Genomic DNA, 24175 nt, shown 5'->3' with positions numbered 1-24175 from the left:
AACATTGAACTTTGTAATGAATTTCTTCTACGATGTTTAGTATTGGAAATGGGTTATACCGGTCCACGTTTTGATATAAACCCCATGGGATTTAGTCTTCCTTGGGGTATAAGCATTCCCATTTTGTGTCCAGTTTTTGATAAAGCACCCGATGTTGGGTATTTGCAAGATTTTAGCCAAATTATTAAACTGAAATGGCTATAATTTGGTTTATTGGGGGCCGTAAATATTTCTGCAGAGCATTGTCGCTACAGGTCCACTTTTTGATAAAGCTCCCATAGAACCTCATAAATTTCTATAGTAAAGAGGTTTTGCCTAATTTTCCCACCGAAATGGTTGTTGTTGGTTTCCGTCGGGGGTCGTAAACATACCTACAGAGACTTGTCGGTATAAGTCAACGTTCTGATATAGGTACCATAGAACTGTTTGGAGGTTTCCCACCGTCATGGCTGCAATTTGGTATTTAGTCCCTACTTGCTGCATTACCAGTAAGCTGAATAATAATGGGTTACTTCTTAAAATTTGTAAAAGGAAAAATTACGTTGTGATTAGGAGTTCGACTGTAGTCCTTGGCAATATTTGGTTTTCTCCGTCATAATTTTTCGTAAAGAAGACCTGCTCACCTAGGGACCTAGCTGACCCGGATCCGCGTTGCTGGCCCGTCGTTTTGGATTTCCAAGTAAGCATTAGTAATCTATCAACAATTTATCTATCTAATATTGATACCTCTAGATTTTCAAACCGAATTGACGATATGTCGATGTTTTGGTATAACCCTCATACAATGGTATCTCCAGATGTAGAATAGGAAGTTACTTAAATTATAGCTTCCACCATACGATGTTTAAGGGTATAATTAACTTTGTGATTCTGTTTGCAACACATCGGAATATTCGTCGGAGAACCTATAAAGTATGTATAAATTTGTGGTCAACATAAAAAATAAGTCGATATAACGATATCCGTCTGTCTTTCTGTTGAAATCAAGATACAGCTCGCGATATTTAACATGGAACTCTTCAAATTGGTACAGAAGTTTCTATTTATTACTCGTAGCATGTTTGGTATTGAAAAGTTATTATATCAGTCCACATTTTGATATAGCCGCCATACCACTGACCGCCCGAGTAGCAGTATTTTCAAGGTTTTAACAGCATTATCTTACCGAAATGACCATAATTTGGTATTTAGTCTCCCTTGGAGGCATAAAATATTTCTGTAATAAATTATCGACATAGGTCCACGTTCTGATAGAGCTACTCTAAAACGGTACCTCCCGAGCCTCGATATTTTGAAGGTTTTAGTGTCAGTGTGGCTATAAAATATAGAATATTAGGTACAGGTCCAGGTTTTGTAAATAGTCATCGCTAGATTTCTAATTTCGGTATTTATATGTGTATAGCCACATTATTCATACGAAATGGCTATAATTGGTACTTAGTCTCCCTTGGGGATATAAAACATTTCTGCAGAGAATTATTGGCATAGGTCCACGTTCTAATACATCTACCATAGGACTGTACCTCCCGATGGAGTTCTTAGAGTCATTATTCCACCGAAAAGGCTACAATTTGGTGTTTAGTCTTATAAAACATTACCGGTAGAAGTTGTTATGTGGCCTCCATTGAACGACACCTTCCGGTTCTCGGTATTTCCAAGGTTTTAGCGGCATTATTCAATATTATTTGGTATGTAGTCTTCTTCAGAGGTATCAAATATTTTAGCGGAGAATTGTCGGTAAAATTCACGTTTCCATATAGCCCCATAAAACGATACCAACCGATTTTTGGGGATTTTTTTTTCAACCGAAATGTCTGAAACCTGATTTCAATATAATTTATGCTGGTGGGTAACGTCGTTTTTACTTGTTGTTAGCAAAGTGCTGTTTCATTGAGCACGTTATTATTTTACACTTTTAAACATGAAACATCGGTGATTCATAAAAAATGACTTCAAAATGCTAGTTGAAATTATCTAGACTCTGCTGTATTTCAAGCCCTAAAGTTAATGTTCACGGCGTGTTTGCTGCCCCCTTATTAAATTAGTGAATCTGATCAGAAAGAATAAAGTTTTCAAAAATTGGACGCAATCGCGATATTCTGATTCAAAAAACCCATTATTGACAGAGGACACAATTACTATTGTTTTTACTAATACGTCTAATAATCTCGATTTGTTAAAACCTGTTATGGGAGAGGTCCCCCATCCCCTCCATTTTCTGTATTCTACCAACTTATGAACCTGCACACACGGAAGTCTAATTCAGAACATCATGTCAGTCTTAAAGAATTTATATACATTTATATAGATCATAGCATAATATACCCGTCGTTTTTGTGACCATTTCACATTTTTAAACGTTCCAGATATTTAACCATCTTTGAAATTACATTTTGCCTGATTTCTCAATCATTTTTGTTGGAATTTCGATCACGCAGCATTTTACATTATCGAGGTTGTACTGTATTCCAAAATGTGGGTTGATTGCGCTTTCCCACTTATTGAAGCCAGTGTTTATAGCGTTTGTGTTGTCACGCTTACTAAAATTAAGGATATTATCTATACATTTTTGAAAAATTGTGCTGACCGCGATATTCCACTTTCGAGATGACCATTCAGGATCGAGGCAGTATTTACCATAGTATTGCAAGTAATTTTTAAACAATACGTTCAAAAATGTCCTTATTTTCACGTTTTCTTAAAAAATTTGTGGGGGAGGTACCCTGGTCACTCCACTGACCAGTATGAAAAGTAGCTAAAAACCTATTCTCAGACCTAAAAACTCCACATACAAAATTTCATCGAATTCGGTCCAGCCGTTTCGGAGGAGTTTAATTTCGAACATCATGGCAGACTCGAAGAATTTTATATATATATAGATATTAAGTTTGTCATTCCGTTTGTAACTCATCGAAGTAATCATTTGCGACCGTATAAAGTATATATATTCTTGATCAGCGTAAAATTCTAAGTCGATTTATCCCTTCCGAATGAGTTGAGCTACAGTGCTGAAATTTCGTACACATGTGTTTTTGGTCTGAACTTAGATCAAGTTCGAAGATGGGCTATATCGGTCCACGGTTTGGTATAGCCCCCATATAACGGTACCGCCCGATATTTTGACGTTTTTAGCCACATTTTCATACTAAATTAGCTATAATTTGACATTTCCCAGTGAGCAAGAAACTTCTCCACCAAAAATTATGGACATAGGTCCACGTTTTCTTATAGCCCCCATATAGCGGTACCGCCCGATTTCCGGTATTTTGACGTTTTTAGGTACATGATCTGGTCGAATTAGCTATACTTTGGCATTTGGTTTTTAGTCATCAAGAAATTTCTGCACCATAAGTTATGGTCATAGGTCCACGGTTTGGTACAGCCCCCATATAGCACTACCGCACGATTTCACCTATTTTGACGTGTTTAGCTACATTTTCAGACCGAATTAGCTATAATATGACATTTATGGTTTCCAATGACCAAGAAACTTCGCCACCATAAATTATGGACATAGGTCCACGTTTTTTTGTAGCCCCCATATAGCGGTACCATCCGATTCCGGTATTTTGAAGCTTTTAGCTACATATTCCGGCCGTATTGGCTATAATTTGGCACTTAGGGTCAAGTGACTTCTCCAGCTAAAATTGTGCGCATAGGTACTTTCGCAACAGAAAGAAAACTAATAACTCCATATTAGCTCAGAGTATTTTATGGTGGAGGGAATAAAAAGTTCGGCCGGGCCGAACTGAAAGCTTTTTAACTTGTTTAATATCATCTTTTATAATAAATATACCATTTAGATCCAGTAGATACTACCAATTTTTATGTTTAGATTTTCACCGTTCAAACTATGCAATGTGTGATCCCTTCTATATATGGGGACGGTCGCCCTCTCGGTCGGAAGGGGTGGGTGTGAGTGGCGTTGGAAACGTACTCCTCTTGGGAGATTAGAGCTTCCACAAAGCATGGCCATCTTACATGTTACTTGCTTCTGGTTTTGCATCTTCCCATGTAAGGCTATTTTGTCTAAGTTCTTGGGTTACTGTTCGTCGCATGTGTTTCTTGGTCGACCTCGATTTCGTGATCCTTGGGGATTCCATTTAAGCGCCATCCTGGTTATGCTATGAAAATTGTTTCTTAAGTGTGGCCTACATCCTACGTCTAATCTGCTTTTGTATGGGTTTCTGGTTTGTTTAGTTCGACAGTTCTGTGTTACTTATGGGGTTGGGCCAGAATATTCTGTATATGATCCTGGGGCGTTTGTTTATGAATACCTGTGGCTTATGTGTGATGGTGTTAGACACAAGCCAGGATTCACTGCCGTGTAGCAGAATCAATTTTATACATGCTTCGAATATTCTAAGCTTGGTTTTCCTGCATATATATGTGCTTCTCGTCCATATGCTGCTCTCGCTTAATTTTGCCTATTGATAACGTCTTTTTCTTCACCACCATTCGTTGTTACAGTGCTTCCTACATAACAGAAGCTATCGAGATATTCAATTGCTTGGCCTTGCAACATGATGTTTTCTGTACTGGTGTTGTCTATTCTCATGTCCTTTGTTTTCTTGATGTTAATCTCAAGTTCAACATTGCGAGCAAGTCTCTCCAGGTCTTCTAATTTTGACTTCATGTTGGATATCTTGTGTGAGAGGAGACAGATATTATTAGCATAGTCTAAGACTTCGAGTTGTCGTAAGAAACTCCATATTATGCCTCTTCATTGAGGTCTACACAGCATCCATTTGGTATGAAGCCAGCTTGTTCATCTCTTAGAATGTTTTCAACTTACCTTTGAATTTTTTATTGTATAATTACTGCTAGTATCTTGTATATTGTGTTGAGCAGGGTTATTCCTCTCCAATTATTACAGTCTTTTAATTCGCCATTCTTGGGTAACTTTACAACGATCCCTTTCTTAAATGTTGGAGGCAGTCTTTCTTCTTCCCAAGCTGATGTGATGTGAGGTCGAAGTAACTCCGCCGCAGTTCTGGCGTCGACCAGTAGAGCTTCTGCCGGTAAACCATCATATCTTGCTGATTTGTTACTTTTTAGGTGTTTTATCTTTTATTTCGTTCAAGCTGGGAGGGTTACAGGGTATATTCAACGTATTTTCTGTTGGACTGCTATTGTACATTTCTTTATTTTCAGTGATGTTTCTGACGTTACTAATTTCTTCGAAATGTTTTCTCCATCTTTGATTTTGTTCATCATTGTTTGTTAGTGGCCTACCATTACGATCTTTTACTACTTGGTATACCAGAATACCTTCGAACTGTGAGACTATCTATTGTCCGGTGTAGCTTTCTCATGTTTTTTTGGCTTGCTGCTTCCTCTGCTGTTTTTGTCAGATCATCTAAGAACTTTCTTTTTCTCTTCTTGCAGCTCTCTTCACTAGTTTTTCTAGTTGTTGATACTGCTCTCTTATGATAGTGTTGTTGTTTAACTGCATCTTAAGTTCACCTCTTTGAGAAATTGGGTTCGAAGTGTCGTCTGATATCCAAATTGTTTTTGTGTTTTTGGACTACGCACAGTGTATCATCCGCAAATTAGTGGTATGTTGATGTAATTTCTTCCCATGTGTGGTGTTGATTTGTTGGTAACTTTTCGCGTATTGCCGTGGCTAGGGTGTTTCTGTTTGTGTTGTTTTGGAGTTGTTGTAGGCGAAGTTGTTTCCGCCTTCTGTGTCTGGTGTTTTTTCCTTGGCATTTCAATTTGATTTTGATTTCGCCTATGATGAGCTCGTGGTCACTGTCAATGTCGGCGCCTCTTTTGTTTCTGACGTCTTACAGAGAGCTCCTCCATCTTCTACTCACACATATGTGATCTATCTGGTTGCGAGTATTGCCGCTCGGCGATGTCCATGAATCTCCTTGTTCGGGAAGATGGAGCCACCAATGATTAGCTGGAATTTTTGACACAGTTATATGAGACGTTATTGTTTTTAACTCCACATCCATGTTTTCCCACTGTTGATCGGGCGTTGGTGTTGTCGCTCCCTATTTTTGCGTTAAAGTCACCCATGAGAATTATGATGTCTCCTCTCCGAGTTTCATTAAGCGTAGATGTTAGCTGTGCGTAGAATTCATTTTTCACTGTGTCTTCAGCATCTTCTGTGGGCGCATAGCACTGTACTATGGTGACGTGTCTTACATTGCTCTTGACTCGATCTATTATCACACGGTCAGATATTGGTTTCAATGTCTGAAGCGACCTTTTCGCTTACTACGACATTATGATTGCAACTCCGCTTTCACCACCATTTTCTTTTCCACTGTATAGTACATGGTTACCGTTTTCTGTTATACGTCACTTCCATCCCATTTCGCTTATACCCAAGACTTCGATCTTATACGATACCATATGCTGTTCCAGCTGTGCAAGCCTCGATGCTTCACGAAGAGTTCGTACATTCCACTGCGCAAAGCACGTCCTATTTCGTATAACAAAGGTCATTGCCATAAGATCATGTTGTTGTTTATTTTGCTTATTTGAGCTTCGTTAATCATTGGAAATTCCAGCTAAGTAGATGATTGGTGTACTGTAACTTGTCCTAGGGATGGGGTTGCCATCTATCGTTTTCCCGGAACAAAGCCGCCTTGCCATTTTTTTCCTCTGGGGCACTATTTCCTGCCACTCATATTTTTGGGATTTCCTCTTTTGTTGATGTTGATGCCGAGGTTGATTTTTAGAATGTCAGGGGGCTTCGGATGGATTTCATCTGGAGGGGGATGTAAGCCTCTTCTTATAAATATTCCAAAAAAGCTTTGAAAGAATTATCCTCCTCCGTCGGGATTTGAACCTGGGACACTTCGGTTAGTAGTCTGGCAAACTATCCATTGCACTACGCGACCCCCAGAAAAGTGTAACTTAATCTTAAAAAAAATCTCAAACGGGCCACCCTTATATGGGGGCTACACCATCTGATTTTTTTCAAGGTATGTTTTGTACCTGTAATAATGTTTTGTTTCTTTTGGAAAGAAATAAAGCGAAGCCAAAATTCCAAATTTCAGCCATTTCGGAAAACTGGGAGGTACCGTTCTATGGTAGCTATATGAAGGCCTGGACCTATACCGTCAAATTTCAGGTGGAAAGGTGTATAGACCCAACGAAAACTATGTACCAAATTTCAGTCATTTCGGTGGGATATTGAGGCCACAACCTTCAAATTACCGAATATCGGAAGGTACCGTTCTACTACTAATTACTAGTGGAATGTTTTATACCCCCCGAAGACTTCGTACCAAATTTCAGCTATTTCGGTGTAATAAAGGGGCTAAAACGGTCAAAATACTGAAAATCGGGAGGTACCGTTTAATGGGGGCTATATCAAAACGTGGACCGATATAACCCATTTTCAATACCAAACGTCCTAGGAGTAATAGAAACATGTACACCAAATTGTAAAACTCTATCTTTAAAATTGTGAGCTGTATCTTGATTTCAACAGACGTACGGACAGACGGACATGATTATATCGACTTGAATTTTATGCTGATCAAGAATATATACTTTATAGGGTCTCCGACGAATATTTCGATGTGTTACAAACGGAATGACATATTTAAGTGTACCCTCCATATTATGGTGGAGGGTATAATGACCCCCAAATTCTAAGCACTGGATACAATTTCAATTTTATGATATAAAAGACCATTTGCTTTGGCTCACTTGCAAATATTTACGAGGTCATCATTTATGTTTCGCGTACAACATCATTCAAAGGCAACTAATGTAGACCTGTATATCATCAGCAACATATCGCTCCTTTGCTTAAAGAGTGGCACATCTTAAAAAACAGTTTCGTGAAAAACGCGTTTTAAGTTGCCGATTAAAATTATTACACAAAAAATAAAATAACTATTTGAATCACCTTTGAAAAATATTAGTCAGATATCGAAGCTAAATTTCTATGCAAGATCAAGAAATATTTGAAGTATTTTAGTGCTTCATAAACTCAAAAAACCATGCTGTTGATAGACATAGCCACATGAAAATTTGACACAAAAAGTCGTAGAAAAACAAAAAATTTCTATCTCAGAAAACGCATTTTTTGAATTATGCCGCTATTTGAGTAAATGAGCGATATGTGCTTTGTTATGTTCTAATTGGAGAGAAAGGTCATTGACATAGATCAACCCTCAAGGATTTAGAGGTTTTCTTTCACTAGTACACGGATTGAGATCGACCGGTGAGGTAGGAATGTATGAGATGTGTCGAAGTGTTAGAAAAATTAAAAAATCTTCGGAGTTTGAAGAAAAGGTTGCTGTTATCGACGGTGCCAAATGCTGTGGAATGGTCGGGGAGAACTACAAACAACGTTTGTTATCTATTTGAAAGATTTGCCTATTATTTCCGTTGGAGCTGAGCTTAATAATCGAAGATTTTTTGCAAGTGAAAAAGGAATATTCGAACACGCACAACCACCACTATGTGACCTGGTTTCGCTGTTGGTAGCAGCTCATCAGACATATTGACTGTGGAGTGGCTTCTCTGTCATCGTACTTTTCATTTTTCACGTGCTGTTTTTTTCTACAGTGATGAGCTATTTTCTCATTCAAACTGTATGGCTTCCGCAGGCTGCGCTAAAAAGCGTTTGTCGTTATGAGTTTGGCTCTGAACACTTTTTCATATGTTTTTCAAAGTCTTGCATATTAGGGCGAAGATAATTTTAATATTAATTTTAATTAATTTCTCGTTTGTTATCATCGATCGCACATCTTATTGATACTGAAATTTCTATTAAAGCATTGATACAGCTGAAATTTTTGCCCGGAGTCGAGATATTTTTTCCGACTCCAACTCTAGCAAAATTAAGACTCGCAGACCCCGACACCCTGGTTTCAATAATATTAACTTTTCTGGGAAAAACTTAAAATAGAAGACGTTTCACTTCTTTACCTTAAAAAATGTACAAGGCCAATAAAACATTTACTTATAAACAACTTCAAACACAATTCAGTTCAAAAAATGTCCGCCCTTTGGTTGATATTTAAACTTTCGGCCACAGATGCCAAGGACCCATGGTACAATAATGCGGAAGGTAGGGCGGGATCTACAAAATTAGGAAAAATATGGCCCGGGTTTATGTACTTATTCTGTAAGAATTACTATATTACATAAATAAATATGCTGCAGGTTGTACTGTTTAATTGATTTATTTGATCATTGAGTGAAAACGCGAAAAGTGAATGGAAAGCCAAGTCACAATGCTGATTAAATTCATTCCAATAAACGTTGGAATAATAATTCCCATTAAAACTGAATTTTAATATGTTTAAAACATTTTGTCATATTTGTTAAAACAATACACTTGCGTATACTGATTTAAAAGAATAAGGGGACCAAAAGAAAAATAATGGTATAAGCAGGTTACTATGCCCTACATTGTAGTAATTGTGCCATGTTTAGGACTCACATTTATAGAAAATAATTAAAATCTCAATAAAAATGTATAATGGGAAAAATTTGGATATAAATCGGATCGTTACGCCATTTTAATTTAACCAATTATTATTATTATTATTATTTTTTTTTTTTTTTTTAATTATAGAGCAAAAAAAGTGTACGTCGGTGGATTATTATTTTACTGCTGTGGAATGATGTTTATGGCGATGACACGAGCTAAAGCGAGCGTAATAATATTTAGTTGGGCGGCTGGTGTTATGTACTCCACTCTCTTTACAATGCCTTACCTCCTTATAGCGCACTACCACTCCATGGGTACGGTAAGTAAAATGAGGATACCTTTGCATTGTTCTATATGAAACAATTGATTTATTTAAAGTTCGAACTTGATGCAGACGGATCGGCAAAGCTGGGATCTGGCGTGCGAGGCCTTGGAACTGATGTTGCCATTGTTAGCAGTATGGTGTTCTTAGCTCAATTTATATTGTCGTTATGCATGGGAACGATTGTATCAGTGTCTGGAACAACGACAGCTGTGGTCAGTACAGCAAGCTTTCTTAGCTTTTGCGGAGCGTTATCAGCTACCCAAATAATGTATTTAGATCTATAATAACTTTTTTATGTACATGTACACTTGACTTCGTGGTTGTTGTTTGTGTGTAAGATATATATATATATATATGTGTGTGTAACTACTTATTAAATCTATATATATAAATGGAAATGGTGTTAGTTACTACTTATAACTCAGGAACCACTGAACTGATTTTGAAAATTCGCACCAATTGGGAATAGTCTCATGTCAGAAAAGCATAAAACCTAAAAAATCTGCGAAAAAATTCAAAAATATTTTTTGAAGAAAGTCAATTTTTCCACATATTTCTATAGAGCTTTTGGGTTTGGAGTATGCCTTTTTGTGGAAAATTTTATATGCACCAATTGTGTAAGTCCTTGGCGCGCCTCTGTTGTGTCAATTTTTATAAGTTGTATACCAATTTTTTATTTATAATGGATTTTATGTTCATTGTTTTTTTTATATTGCATTCAAACCAAGGTTCATTTAGCAAGGTTACCTAGAAAGCAAATTCGTGCCCTACCCTGCGTTTACAAATGACAGGACAGTTGAGTTCATGTATTGATTGTCAAAAACCCAAAACTTGCCTGTGTGACGTAGGCGTCCCGACAACTGCGAAAACGGTTGTAAAATTATGAATGAAAATCGTCGATTTCTTTATGTTTTTCGTTCACATACATTGTTCATGGTCTTTTGTTTTCAACACCATTTAATTATTATCTCACTTATTTTTACGAAAATCTCAATAATGTGTTAACCCGACTGTCTGTAAAAAAATGATGAACAGCAGGGAGACAGCCGACAAATGTATGTATGTGTTAGAAAATCAGAGTCGTATTTGAAGGCAAATTGTTTGGTGTAAGCGCCTAGATAGTCTTCTTTTGAAGTTAAAAGTTTTTGTAGCGAGGAATGCACAAAAAATAATAAAAGCACTAAATATTATTGGCACAATTGTAGTAAGGAAGTTGTAGAAGTATAATTTTGGTTGAAGTTCTAATCATTCGCACCAAACCCGTAATGTAAATCGACGTCGAAATGCACCTACAAACTAAATATAGCCGGTCAGGTAATAACAAGCAAGTAGCCACGTGGAAGTGGAAGACCAGACTTCGAGCATCTCAACTACAAAATGAAAGAATGACAATTGATGGAAAAGCTTTGCTTACAACGAGAAATGCGCAATATTCTGAATTGTGCAGCCTCAGTGGTAAAAACAATTATGACAGGTTTACAAGTTTAATTTGAAAGATCACATTCAACAGTGTCATAAAGTGTTCCAAACGAATAACGATTGGATCCTTCTGTTTAAAGTTGGTATGTAGTCCGGTCCACAACTACTAGTACTTCCCCCCAAAATTTAAAAAACAAAATACTAAAATGGTATGCACGATACACATTCTTGAACAGTAACCAATTTGGTCCAAACTTAGGATCTTCTAATAGTTTGTCCAAATTTAGTTTAACTTCTAAAATGGTCCATGTTGGTCTTCTCCTTAAGGTACCTCCCCTGCAAAAGTTCAACATTTTTGTTTAAGTGTAGTTTAGGGTCTGTTCGAAGATCCGTTGGAAATGTATTCCGATGCTATTCGTTGTGATCCTGTTTACAGCGATATTATGTTTTCCGTGGACAAGGTCATGCTTCTGGCATACTGGTCCAAATGTTATACGATGACCCAATGAAATGACAAGTGGGCGCGAACATTCTCATTGATTCATCAAATCTATTATAACAATTTTCAATGGCACATTACAAGAACAGAAATTGAATATTCAGCTGAAATTAAAAAATTGAAATCGTCAGGGATGGTATTATTTCGACATAATTTTATACATAACATACATTTTATTCCCCAAAAGTTATCACATCTCTATAAAGAATGACTCCATTTCCGAAGTTCCAATATTTATATCTACAATTGCATGAATGAAATATCACGTTATGTAAATAAAAATAGGGATTTTTCAAAATCATCAATTGTGAAACAAATAAGGACGTGATGATATTACCTTTGTTCGACTGTGGAACCAAATATCTTTAATTTACATTGCAAAATGTATTATTTACCCAAAATACATATTAGCCATGATATACATTATGCAACTGACAATTGCCCGATTTAATATTGCCCTAATTAAATCTGAATTTAGTGGTACAAGGATTCTAAATCACGTGGTTTCTTAAGTCTGGAGTATTACCCCAATGGTTGAACTTCATATTACTCTTTATTACAAAGATTAATGTATACAAAACGAACTGATAGCCTTGCAAATTTTCCTAATGATTTCATCCCGGAGAGGAATGACTTTATAATTCAATAGTTTGCTACAAATAGTTCAAACCAATAAATTGAACACACATCGTCATGGTCAATGAATGTCTAACATAGTGCGAGACGAAGTTCGCCGGGTCCACTAGTATATAAATATAAATAACAACATATTAAAAATAAATGTAAATGCTGAACAATTATTGATGAACAATTATTCCATTCATACGACACTCATTTCAATAACTCACTATTTAGGTTTAACTCGAAGCTTTGCGTTTTCACCTGCAAGATTTTGTTTTGAAATTGCGTTTCGAAAAATAAATAGAAATAAAAACGCAAACGTTTTAAATAGAAATAAAAACGCAAACGTTTTATTTTCTGATTCGATAAAAAACAGAAGCTTTATTGAGTAAAGTAAATAATTATAATTGAAGGGAAAATGGGAAGAACAGATTAGCTGTGTTACGAGTGGCGATCGAAAACGAAATGCCAATAATAATGCCGAAAGGTGGGGTAGGCACAAAGACAACACTCCTTACAAAACTGTTGTAATAAAAAGGGAGTAGGTCGTTAGACACAATGAAAGCAATGCGAAAAGCGAGCGTTCCCAAACAATGCAAATTTATACCAAATATTAATTATTACTTAAACATTGGTGCCGACCTTGCAACATTATTGACGTTGTAACACAAATCGATAAATATGTACAATAGCAAGTAATGATATATAATGGGCGGTACATTGTTTGTGAGCATTTTATTCAATTGTTTCCGACATACCCGACAACTATACTTATGAGGCGTGTACGAATCGTCCGCAGTAACGGATGTACGCTCTCTTTCTACCATACCAACATGGCGTGAATTGCACGAAACCGCCAAGATCCTAGTGGAACCCACAGTTATGGATTCGATTCCATCAAACTTTTAACGGTGGCAAAATACCCTCAGTAATGTTGGCGACATTTCCTGAGTATTCCAGCCATGTGAAACTTGTATACAAGTGGTTTCTTAAGACACGCCGCACTGTGTTGCCGCTTCCATACAAAAGTGGACAAAAATAGAAGGAGTTGACATAGGCTGATGAATTTTTGCACAAGTATTTATAAGGGCAGAGGAATGAAAATTTTCAACTTTGGTCCATATCGGTTCAGATTTGGATATAGCCCCTATATATATCTTTCCCCGATTTTGGTATAACTCGGTCAATAGCCTTCAAATTTACTATGTAATATTTTCTTAGGCCCCTGAGTAGCTCTACCAATTTTCACAAAAATCGGTTCAGATTTGGATATAGCCGCCATATATATCTTTCCCCGATTTTGCTATAACTCGGTAAATTTTAATCGAATAGCCTTCAAATTTTATATGTGATACTAGCTGACCCGGTCCGCGTTGCTGGCCCGTTTTTAGTTTTCCGTGTAAACATTTATAACCCATCTACATATTTATATATCTACACCTTTTCAGATTCAATTCGAATCGTTTTAGTTGTAATTCGATAATTCCACTTTTATTTCGTAACATTTTATTTGTAATTCGAGAATTGCATTTGTAATTCGAAACATTTCAATTGTAATTTGAATTATTCCATTTGTAATTCAAATTTATCTGTTTGTAATTTGAATTATTTTTTTGTAATTCGAATTATTCCATTTCTAATTCGACTTATTTTACTTATAATTCGAACTATTTTATTTGTAATCCGAATTATTCCAGTTGTTCCTTTTTGTTCCTTTCCTTTTTATAAATGGAATAATTTTATAAATGGAATAATTCGAATTACAAATGGAATAATTTAAATTACAAATAGAATAATCGAATTACGCATGAAATGTTGCGATTGTCTAACCGAATTGACGTAACTATGCATTCTTCTTAAAACTTAATAAAATAAAATTTTTAGCAAAACTCTCATGTAATTGTATCTCCAGATTTAAAATAGAAAATTCTTTTAATTATACGCTCCACCATAAGATGAAGGGTATCACTAACTTTTTGTTTCCGTTTGTAACGCTTCGAATTTTTTTTTTTTTATCAGAATAAAAATGAGTTAATGTACCGATGTTCTTCAGATGAAATCAAGATACAGCCCGCAATATTTAACATTGAACTTTGTAATGAATTTCTCCTAGGATGTTTGGTATTGAAAATGGGTTATACCGGTCCACGCTTTGATATAAACCCCATGGAACTGTACCACTCGATTTTCGGTATTCGCCATTAAATTGGGTTTAGTCTTTCTTGGGGTATAAGCATTCCCATTCTGTGTCCAGTTTTTGATAAAGCACCCGCTGTTGGGTATTTTCAATATTTTAGCCAAATTATTAAACTGCAATGGCTATAATTTGGTTTGTTGGTGTCCGTTGGGGGTCGTAAATACTCCTGCAGAGTATTGTCGCTACAGGTCCACTTTTTGATAAAGCTCCCATAGTACGGTACCTCATGATTTTCTATAGTAAAGAGATTTTGCCTAATTTTCCCACCGAAATGGTTGTTGTTGGTCTCCGTCGGGGGTCGTAAACATACCTGCAGAGACTTGTCGGTATAAGTCCACGTTCTGATATAGGTACCATAGAACCGTTTGGAGGTTTCCCACCGTCATGGCTACAATTTGGTATTTAGTCTTCGTTGTGGGTAGAAGGCATTCCCACATAGACTATTCGGTACATGTTTAGGTTTTTATATAGACTACATAGAACGGTACCTCTTGATTTTCAGTATGTGCAAGGTTTTGGCCGCATTATTCAACCGATATGGCTATACTTGGTATTTAGTCACCCTTGGAGGTTTCACCAACATTATCCAACCGAAATGGCTAAAATCTGGTTTCAATATAAATTGTGGTGAAAGGTAAAAAAGTTCGGCGCGGTCGAACTTAACGCCGTTTTTACTTCTTGTTAACAAAGTGCTGATTCACTGAATACGTTATTATTTTAAGCTCCTAAACATATAAACATCTGTGATTCATGAAAAATGAATTCAAAATGCTAGTTGAATTTATCTAGACTTTGCTGTATAAATAACGTGATCTTGATCGAGTTATTCCAAACACTGAAGTCAATGTTCATGGCGTGTTTGCAGTAAAAATAAAGGAGGTCCCCCACCCACTCTATTTTCGGTATTCTCCAGCCGATTCGGAAGTTTAATTTAGAACATCATACCAGTCTTAAAGAACTTGACATACATTTAGATAGATTATAGACACCGCATTGTTGGACCGTCGTTTTAGTGACCAATGCTAATTTTTTAGACGTTCTAGTTATTTAACCATCTTTAAAATTAGGTTTTGCCTGATTTCTCAATCGATTTTTTGGAACTTCGGTCAAGCGACATTTAACATTATCGGGGTTGATCGCGTATTCCCACTTATTGAAGCCAGTGTTTATAGCGTTTTTGTAGTCACGCTATCTAAAATTAAGTAAGTTATCTATAACTATACAATTTTGAAAAATTGGGCTGACCGCGATTTTCCACTACCGAGATGATCATTCAGGATTAAGACAATTATTACCATAGTATTGCAAGCAATTTTTAAACAATAAGTCCAAAAATATCTACGATTTCACGTTTTCTTAAAAAAATTTGTGGGGAAGGTACCCTCGACACTCAACTGACCAGTATGAATAATAGCTAAAAACCTATTCTCAGACCTAAAAACTCCACATACAAAATTTCGTGGAATTCGGTCCAGCCGTTTCGGAGGAGTTTAATTTCGAACATCATGGCAGACTCGAAGAATTTTATATATATATAGATTTTCTTAGGCCCCCGAGTAGTTTCACCGATTTTCATAAAAATCAGTTCAGTTTTGGATATAGCTCCCTCAGTTTCCTCAGACCACTGTTCAGTTTTACCGATTTTGATTTGATTTCGGAAAAACCGGTACAGATTTGGATATAGGCTCCATATATCTTTCACCGATTTTGCTATAAATCGGTAAATTTTTGGAAAATAGTCTTCAATTTTAACATGGGATGTTTTCTTAAGCCATTTTTCAGTTTCACCGATTTTAAAAAAATCGGTTTAGATTTGGATAAAGCTCTCATATATATTTTCGGCCGTATTCGATGCACTAAACACGCAATGTATGTGAGATATTGATTAAATTAGGAAAATATGAAGTAATTATCCGTAATTGAGTGACATCGGGCGAAATTATATGGAAACCATATTCAAACCTGAACCGATAGGGACCAAATTTGATATTTTTCATCCCTCCACCCTCGTAAGTATTTGTGCAAACATTCATCAACTTAGGTCAACGGTAAAACAGGGGCCATGTTAAATTTGAAGGCTATTCATCAAAATTTGAGCGAAATGTAACAAAATCGGGGGAAGAATCTGAACCGATTTTTAAGAAAATCGGTGAATCTAATCATGGGCCTAAATATTAAGATTTTTGCATTTTTTTATCAAATTTATATTTTGATTTCTTGATAACGGTACATTGCCCATGTGCAGTTAATGTCAACTTTTTGTACTAAAATGTTATATTTATAGCCAACTCATCAAATCCCCATCCAAAACTTTTAGTATTATCAACAAATTTTTCAGAAAATGTTATTTTAAATGTCGTCTAATTTTCATTTGATTATCGCTTTAGATTACCTGGGAAATATTTTTCATATTTAAAGAGCTATAACTTCATTATGGATGCACATATCGACAAAATTCTTTCAGATTCGTTGTATGGGATGTGTTTACTGTAAGAACAAAATATAAACATATTGTTACGAATGTAACTGATAGGTTTAAGTTAATTTAGTTTAATTTCCGTTAATTTAAAAATTTGAATTGTAACGTAACGTTTTATTACGCAGTTATTTTATTTAAGCAACAACAACTACCATGTAGAACTCTCTTCATCATTCTAGTCGTTACATTACCTTTTGTTAATGTTCTTTTGTTTGTTTTGCCAAAATCATGTAATTATCGTTTAGTTTGTTACTTCTTTTCTTGCATTTATTTGTTGTTGTAATTACGTCATTGATCATCCCCCATGTATGTGAGTCTGGTTGTTCGCTTAGTGCGAATGTGCGTCTGTGTGTTCGTTGTACATATTCGAGGAGTTGCCAGACATTTTCTAGAGGACTCTCGAACAGGGAGACTTTGGGATATAAATACAGGGGAACTGGCAATGACGAGTTAGTTGTGTTTTAAGCGTTGAACTGAACAGATCGGTTAAATAAGAGCTGCGTGCTAACTAGAGACTTGCTGTGTGCTTTGTAATTAAAGTCGGTTCTGAATAAGTGTAATAAAGTAAATAAAGCATTGTAGAAACGTAATCTAAAACGAACCCTGTTTTATTTGGTACAAATCGTATCGGGGAATAAAACAACGTCTACACGGAGATTAGTTAAATCTAATTCCGTAACAATTGGTGTCAGGAAGTGAGATTGCGATCATCCTACAATGAAGTTTAAGGATCTACGAGTGGAAGACTTGAAAAAGGAGCTAAGTAAGTTGGAGTTGTGTTCTACTGGCAACAAGGCCGAACTACAAAAACGCTTGTTGGAAGAGTTCGAGCGCCGTGGAATGAACATCGATGAATATGAGTTCGACGATAAGGAGGAAGTCGAGTTACCGGCAAAGGGCGAATCCACTGTTGAGGAAGTTTCATCGGTAGCTGCCAGGGGTGACGATTTGAAATCAATGCTGGCTATGATAATGCAGGAAATGAATAAGAAAAGTGAAGAAAATTCCAAAGTGATGGAGAAATTAGATGCTAAAATGGACTAAATGAAAGCAGAAAATTGCAGAATGGTTGAAGAAAATTCCAGAAAGAGTGAAGAATATTCCAGAAAATTGGAGGAAAAGTTAGAAGAGAACTCTAGAAAAATCGCTAAGGGCATGGAAGAGAAATTAGAGGTAAATTCTAGAACAATTAACGAGAAACTCGAAAACATCACGATGGTGACTGAAAAGAGAGTAGAAAACATGGAGGTACAAATTAAAGAGTTGGATAAAAAGATTTTGTCTGTTGACGAGAAATTTCTGGCTCAAGATGAGAAGATTCTGGGCATAGAAAAGAAAATGTCGGAACTGGAAATTAAAGGCGGTCCAGTGAGAGCTATCCATAACGCGTTAAAAATTAAGCCTCCAGTGTTCGACGGCTCTACCTCTTTCAATGTGTTCAAATTGCAGTTCGAGACAGTGGCTGCTAGAGATTCTTGGAACGACAACGAAAAGGCGGTATCACTCCTTATGGCATTGAAGGGTGATGCTGCTGACGTATTACAGAGTATTCCCGCCGCTTCTAGGAACAACTATGGAGATATAATGGCTGCTCTTGAACGTAAGTACGGTAGTGAACACAAGCAAGAGATCTACCGAATGGAACTGAGGGGAAGAGTCCAGAAGCCAAATAAGACCTTACAAGACTTTGCGGCTGATATATGTAGAGCGATTAGCGCAGCTGTCATATCCAGGAGAGACACATCCATTGGTGACGAGCAACCGGTGGCCAAGAATCTGGAAAGAGAGACATCAGGTGAATCAAATAAAGTGAATTCCGTCAATCACGAGACGCCGCTGGCAGAGGATGAAAATGATGGTCCCACAATCTCTATAGCCATAGTCCAGCAGAAGAATCACAACTTAACGGTTAAAGGCTTCGTCAATGGTGTATTGCGTACCTTGACATTGGACACCGGTGCAACAAAGTCCATTATTAGACCGGATCTGGTAAAAGGGAAGGTATTGCCATTAAATGGAGTCAAATTGCGGACGGCCACAGGCGAGACTACAACGGTGCATGGAAAGGCCTACCAAAGGCTAAGTATGGGTAGAAAATCTGTAAATTTCGATTTTATAGTGGCCGATATTGTGGACGAAGTTATACTTGGTGTAGACTTCATGATTGCCTTCGATATCAACCTGGACATAAAGCACCGTGTGATGACTTGGTCCAATGTGGAAATACCGATAAATGTGGGCTACAGCGAGAAGAAAAGCATGCATCGCCCAAAGGCAGAATCCGGCGAGATCACTGTCGATGTCCGTAAGCTGAAGGTGGAAGCCGCCGACAATTGGCCCGTAGGAAAGTGGAAAAATCCCGCAACGAGGGGGAAAAAGCGAATATGTACGTCGAGGAAAGGTCCATCGAAAAGCAGCCGTACAGCAAGGAAGGAAAAGTCCGATGAAGACCAGGTGGCACTTAGGAGGGTGACCACGAAGAAAGAAGACAACGTTGCGATTGCTGGACAGAAAACAACGACGTCCAGAGGAGCGAAAGTCCAAAGCTGACGGCGTAGAAGGTATATCTAAATCGGTTGCTACCACTACGGAACGAGAACTGCGTCTAGTCAAGAGGAACACGCTTAAGCGGGAGGCAGCATTACCAATGCCCATACCACCGAGAGGGAACTGTGCCTAATCGGGACGAACAGGCTTAAGCATGAGGCAATGTTACGAATGTAACTGATAGGTTTAAGTTAATTTAGTTTAATTTCCGTTAATTTAAAAATTTGAATTGTAACGTAACGTTTTATTACGCAGCTATTTTATTTAAGCAACAACAACTACCATGTAGAACTCTCTTCATCATTCTAGTCGTTACATTACCTTTTGTTAATGTTCTTTTGTTTGTTTTGCCAAAATCATGTAATTATCGTTTAGTTTGTTACTTCTTTTCTTGCATTTATTTGTTGTTGTAATTACGTCATTGATCATCCCCCATGTATGTGAGTCTGGTTGTTCGCTTAGTGCGAATGTGCGTCTGTGTGTTCGTTGTACATATTCGAGGAGTTGCCAGACATTTTCTAGAGGACTCTCGAACAGGGAGACTTTGGGATATAAATACAGGGGAACTGGCAATGACGAGTTAGTTGTGTTTTAAGCGTTGAACTGAACAGATCGGTTAAATAAGAGCTGCGTGCTAACTAGAGACTTGCTGTGTGCTTAGTAATTAAAGTCGGTTCTGAATAAGTGTAATAAAGTAAATAAAGCATTGTAGAAACGTAATCTAAAACGAACCCTGTTTTATTTGGTACAAATCGTATCGGGGAATAAAACAACGTCTACACGGAGATTAGTTAAATCTAATTCCGTAACAATATGTAAAAGTTAACATCGCATTTTTTGATTTTTGTCCACGCGGCAACACTGTGCGCCGTTCGGACCCGGCGATAAACAGTAGGTCCCATATCATTGAGCTAATATGAATCGGGGTGCATTCATTGCTATGAGAAAGTCTCCCTTGTCCCATCTGGGATGTTTGCGGAACACTTATTACATTAATATGTTACTCCGAGTTCGAAGTTTGTTTGATCAACGCGACTAATTTTGAAATGAGCCGCTTCACAACGCCGCTTGCCATACTAACATTCGATACATAAAATAAATGTGCACGGTCTTGAACTTTACGGAACCGGTTCACAAACGATAACGGTTCGCCAATTACGACAGATTTATGAGGAACAAGTAAAGGCGCGTCAAAAAATGACCTGGTGTCAAAGCTACCATTTCATCCGGACTATCCCACCTAGGACACAGAGGAGACGCTTCCAAACATGCCTCTATTCTAGCCAATACGTTAATCGGTAATACATGACACTCTTCAAAATCGAACGTTTCGACCTTGTTTTCGAAAGTGTTGCTTAAAATTTTTCACCACAGCTTCCCAGAGTTCACCCCTATGTGGACAAGCAGCTGGAATGAAATGTCACGTAAGGTCCTGAGCTGCGAATATAGAGGAGGCACAATTACTACCATCACGAATGAAATCACGACAAGTAACCACAAAATGCGTACCATTGCCCGAAAATATCGAGTGGGGACAAAAACGACGTGCTTTCCTGAGTGACGAAACTTTTCCAGCACCTATTCCAATCCAGTCGAAATATATGAGAAGTGACAACGAACCGGACACATATAAATTTTAGTCCCAAGCGGACCGAGATCTCGAATAGACCAATCCGACTTATGTAGACAGAGCCGTCTCGGCCCATGGCACCAAAGGGATTCATTCGCCACGAATCTAGAGAAGGAATTTTTTTAAACCACGACAACGCAATTGTGGAATCCGTTCAGCAACGAAATTCTATGTCTCTATGATTTCATTAACAATGATTTCCAAAAGTTCAGACGCTAAAACTGTGGCGCAAAGCTCTAGCCGAAGGAGTGAAACGATAACAAATGCACAAACACATGTGAAGACTCAATTCTTGTAAGAATCTACGCCACTACGAATAAGTTAAGGGCAAAAGGGGATCGTCCTTAATCAATTTGATACATTTCGATTTTCCCACGACGTGAATCGAACAAATTAGCATCTGCCAGACGAATACTTGGCATTTAGCTCTCAAATCAGAGGAAACAGTAAACGATGGCAAGTTACAAGAAATTGACGGCAATACTAATATTAGCGAAGGATCAAAAGGGCTTCCAATTTTTATGGGACAAACTTTTTGTGAATTCGCCGAAATTGCACAATTCACTTCCAAAATAACTGCATTCGTTGAACATACTGAAAGTTTCAAAATAATTCTACAATCGCTCTGTTAGAAAAGAGGATTCAGTGGCGAGGTCAATTAAAGCTCTAGTTGGATACGAAATGCCACCATGCATTATGTTGACCGTCGCTTGTCCCAAAACAACCGACTTGTTTTGTGACACATGAAATGCCTGACGAGCTACACATTCCGAGGATGTGGATGGACGAGAAGGATCGACGGGTGGATGGTTGGAAAGATTGGCGTTGTTCCGGCTTACCGAAGAAACACTAGAGGTCGAACTATTTGGAGAAGATTCGCTACGGTGAAATAATATGTGATGACTTTGGTTAAATTTCGAACACCGATGATGACTCTGCAATTTTTTCTTCATGCCCCTTACGCAAACAATTCACACACAATCTATGACTTTTCACAGTGGAAAACCTAGCCGAGACAGACATATTTTCCAACCGAGGACATTCAAAAGGCAAGTGGGACTGCTGGGGACAAAAACTGCAATCGTTTTTCTGCGAAACATTTGGAGAACGAGAAGAATTCGTATTAGTCATGTACGAGTGAAGTTTTTCACGTTAGACTTTTTAACAGGATTATTTCTCCTCATATCGTGAAGACACATGCGTGTCTAAATTCGCTCAGACCAAGAACGGATCCCAATTTTCCGTACTAACGTGGTAAATAGACATTGCAAACAAACAACCATTAATACCATGCTGCATTTGTTTGAGACCTGAACACGGTCTCGTCTGCAAGTACCGGAAACGAAAATAAAACTTTGAGCTGCCTATAAATCAACAAACGCGGTTTATCATAAGTCGATTTCTAAGTATTACAAGCTAGCTACTGAAGCTACTGTGAGTCAAAGGGAATTTCGAAACAATTTCACGAGCTTCCCCACTAGTTTTTGCGTCAAATGACAAAGACGCTCAATACCCGTCAATCTAGAGTATGTAATTTATACCGTGTTAAATAAGTCTCTAAAAGTAGGCCACGAGAGAATATCACCTTCGAAAACGGCAGTATCGCATGGAAGCAATGCTAAATTATGGACAATGTCTAAATTTGGAGGATCAATAGCAAAATTGTATCTATCCCTAGGATTCCTGATATTGGAGAGCTAGAAGCTTGAGTACCCACATTTCAAGCAGTGTGGGTAGACGAATTCGTGTTATTTAAACCGGGATCCCTTCTCTGAGCTTCCCTTGGAGTGCCAGACGAACCATTTCAATCCTCAGGTATATTTAGAAGATCCTGATTTAACGAAACCACTGAACTGCTAAAAGAACTCACGGACGATTTTCGAGACCGCCGAAATTTATTCAAATATTTATTTACTATGGCCTGACATTCCATAAAAATTTCATATACAACCGCGTATTTACACCAATGTCTTCCGCAGTTGTATCCTCAGCCGATTTCAAATACTCGAGCAACTATCAAAAGAATTTTTCCACCTTGGACCAGTTTTTATCCAACTCGTTACTTTTGACTGCTAATATGAAGACGTCAAAGTCTTCTTCCCTTGCGTCTTTAACTTTCGCACAAAATTTTTTAACAGAAAATCGGCCAAAAATAGCAACATTCACGAAAAATATAAACGAAAAACCAACTTTTTGCCTTTAATAATTTCGAAAAATGTTCAAAAAAATGTTCTGAGGAGCCTTTATTACCAAAGGCGAAACATGTCATGTCACATAGTGGTGGGTGTGTGGGTTCGAGTCGTCGGCTTTCTTTTTTCGGATGCTTATTGATCATAAAGCTCGATTTCTTATGAGAAATTAATTAAAAACAAGTAAAAAAGTATCAGTCGGCTTTGCCGACAGAGATATACCCTCAGCCTATGTATGTATATTGAAAAATGTTTTTCCCAAAATACGTATGTATTTAGGGGGTTTTAAAAATGTTGGGCATTTGGACCGAAAAAAATTTGGATTAGGATTAAAGATCAACAGTTTTTCGGAGGAGATACCACAAGGAATGGATCGACATTGACCGTTATGGAAGTGAATCTCCAGCCACAACATATGGTGCCATAGGGGGTTTTTACACTCTTCGGGCTGTTTGCACAAGAAGTATGGACTTGCCCCTAAAAAAACTTTTACCATGGTAACTGAGGCAGCGAATGCAAGTTGCTTCAACAATAATCAAAGTGATTTGATATTAGGTCTTAAAGTCAACTTATCCGCAATTTTGTGTGGGAGGTACCAGAAGGGGACAACAAATATAGTCCATATTTGAACCTGAATTATATCTATATATCTATAGATATATTAGGATGTGTAAAGTATAGACCAATTCGGCCACTTCAAGAGTTACCGTACGAACAAATTTTCCGAACATTTTTGAACTTTTGTGGGGGAGGTACCTGAAGGAGTGGACCGATATGGCTTATCTTCAAACTTAAACTATGTTTTAACAAAATATTACTAAGGCCATATTTTAGACCGAATCGGCAGATCCGTTCGA

General features: G+C 37.4%; 1 protein-coding gene across 1 annotated transcript in view; it reads left to right on the top strand.

The window, feature by feature from the left end:
* The window catches only part of lovit (loss of visual transmission), a 206105-nt gene extending 195970 nt beyond the window's left edge, over positions 1 to 10135 (top strand). The window contains exons 6-7 of the mRNA XM_073992423.1: positions 9557 to 9731; positions 9791 to 10135. Coding sequence (XP_073848524.1) covers positions 9557 to 9731; positions 9791 to 10021 — 406 coding nt within the window. The 3' untranslated portion in view covers positions 10022 to 10135. The remainder of the gene's footprint in view (positions 1 to 9556; positions 9732 to 9790) is intronic.
* Positions 10136 to 24175: the final 14040 nt, after the last annotated feature.

The sequence above is a fragment of the Musca autumnalis genome, unplaced genomic scaffold, assembly GCF_047663935.1.
Source record: "Musca autumnalis isolate F117 unplaced genomic scaffold, ASM4766393v1 scaffold_1, whole genome shotgun sequence".
NCBI lineage: Eukaryota > Metazoa > Arthropoda > Insecta > Diptera > Muscidae > Musca > Musca autumnalis.
The sequence above is the reverse complement of the archived record's forward strand: the minus strand, read 5'-3'. Positions and strand labels throughout refer to the sequence as shown.